We start from the raw sequence: 1,900 nt of genomic DNA on the forward strand, positions 1-1,900 counted from the left end.
TGGGGCCTCCACGAGGGACGACGGGGTCGTGCATGGGAAACGGCATTTTCAATGATGCTGATGGCCTCGCATTCAATGTAAATAAATCAACAGAGCACACATCATAGTCATCATAGAAGTCTCTATAAAAAAAACCAATGGCCACCCAATGGATACCCTTAAAGCTACAGTCCGATCCGCTCCTATATTACGAGTATGTGCTGCATTGTGGGCAGATCTTTTGGCTGCGAGAAGGTATCCATTGGGGTCCCACAGCAAAGGAATTTTGCATGCAAAAATATATAATAATATTTGCTGCTGTGGGACCTGGGATCTAAGATCTGGGATTTATGCTCGTTCCGTTCTGTTCCAGTCAAATTAAATCAAATCAAATCAATTTGCAATTGGGAATAGTCTTCCCGTTTGCAAAGTGTATAATCGAGTAAATTGTATGCGAAAATAAATCATTATGTAATTACGATGCGCAATGCGGGGGCCACCCACACACGCACACACACGCACACACACACGCACGCACGCACACTCGTGCACACTGCCACACACAGATACACAAAGAAATTAACTAACTAAACAAAATGTCCGCACGTGTAACGGGGAAATGTGTTTACGATTCAGAGCTCGTCCCTTGCCGCACTGTGGCGTCCCATCTCCCTATGCCACTATGCCACTCAGCGGGTGCGTGGGCTGTTGCTGCTGCTGCTGCTGCTGCTGTTGCTGCTGCCTGGAATGCTGCTGCCATTCAAATGACAGACTATAAATAGCTCAAACAGCGGACTGCAGCCAAATACCCAGAAAAGAGATACACATACACACAGGAGAGCAGAAAAGTCAGTACAGAGAGACAGAGACAAAGCTACACCACAGCGGGACACTGTTGATGGGGAGCCAGTGGAGCCAGTGGAGCCAGTGGAGCCAGTGGAGCCAGGAATTAGATGCGCAATCAGCGAACAGCGACCAGGAGCCAGGAGTCAACATTAAAATGTCAAAGTTGCATCCTGCATCGATGGATGCCACTTGCCAGCAGACACTTGGCACTTGCACAACGGACAAGAAATGGCCCCTCCATCTAGAATTAAGAGTCATCTGTGGCTCGTTCTCCATTTCAAAGTGGAACTCAATTCAAAAGTTAGTTAATCGGAGTTCTAATCGGAAATCATTCGCAGAGGAAACTTAATTAATTTGCTGGCAAGAATTTTTGGATTGTTTTTGCACTTTAGGGGGGGGATTGGATTTGATTGGACATTGGAACATCTCTTCATCATTGCGTAGGCTGCGGGGTGGGCCGGGCTGCTTGGACTGCTTGGACATCTTCGAAACCTCTGGCATCTCTGTCTGCTCTGTCGCTGCCATTGATCCCGATGCCTTGCCCGGCCAATCCAATTTGAGTGCCGCGGCAGCACTTTTGATTATTGTCAAAGCGAAATCGAGCTCGGACTTGGCCTCCTGGACGGACTCACTGAATTCGGCCAACTGGGCCCATGTCTTGTTCAACTCCTTTTCCAGATTCTGCATCTGCTCCGGCACAAAGCTGTGCCCGCGCAGCTCTGGACTCTCGGCTCTCCCTGTGATCGGTGAACCCGTAGTCGGAGATTGGCCCTCCACTAGCTGATCCTCTGGCACTGGACAAATCGATTCTCCCATCGGGAGGGAGTCCTCCAAACAATCCAAACAATTGCCCGAATCACTCATTGTGCAGCTGAATTTCTGGGATAAGCAAATACAAATTTTGGCTACTAAATATCTGTGTTTTGTGTTCGGTTTGGGTTCCTGGTGTAGACTGCCTGAACTGGGGATTTCGGCACGAAAGTGAGTCTGTCGGGCTACTGTGTTGACTGGCCTAGAAAATACAAAACTAGAGCTGGCCGTTGGGATGGGGATCTGCGCGTAATTGCTCAATTGT

At 48.6% G+C, this 1,900-nt stretch overlaps 1 protein-coding gene across 1 annotated transcript; it reads right to left on the minus strand.

The window, feature by feature from the left end:
- Positions 1–651: 651 nt before the first annotated feature.
- On the minus strand, positions 652–1,641 carry LOC121404643 (putative uncharacterized protein DDB_G0288537). Its single transcript, XM_041594473.1, has 2 exons — positions 1,250–1,641; positions 652–751 (listed from the first exon to the last, which is right to left on the minus strand). The coding sequence occupies exons 1-2, from the start codon at positions 1,639–1,641 to the stop codon at positions 652–654; spliced, it is 492 nt and encodes a 163-aa protein (XP_041450407.1).
- Positions 1,642–1,900: the final 259 nt, after the last annotated feature.

This window comes from Drosophila obscura, unplaced genomic scaffold (assembly GCF_018151105.1).
Source record: "Drosophila obscura isolate BZ-5 IFL unplaced genomic scaffold, ASM1815110v1 contig_29, whole genome shotgun sequence".
NCBI lineage: Eukaryota > Metazoa > Arthropoda > Insecta > Diptera > Drosophilidae > Drosophila > Drosophila obscura.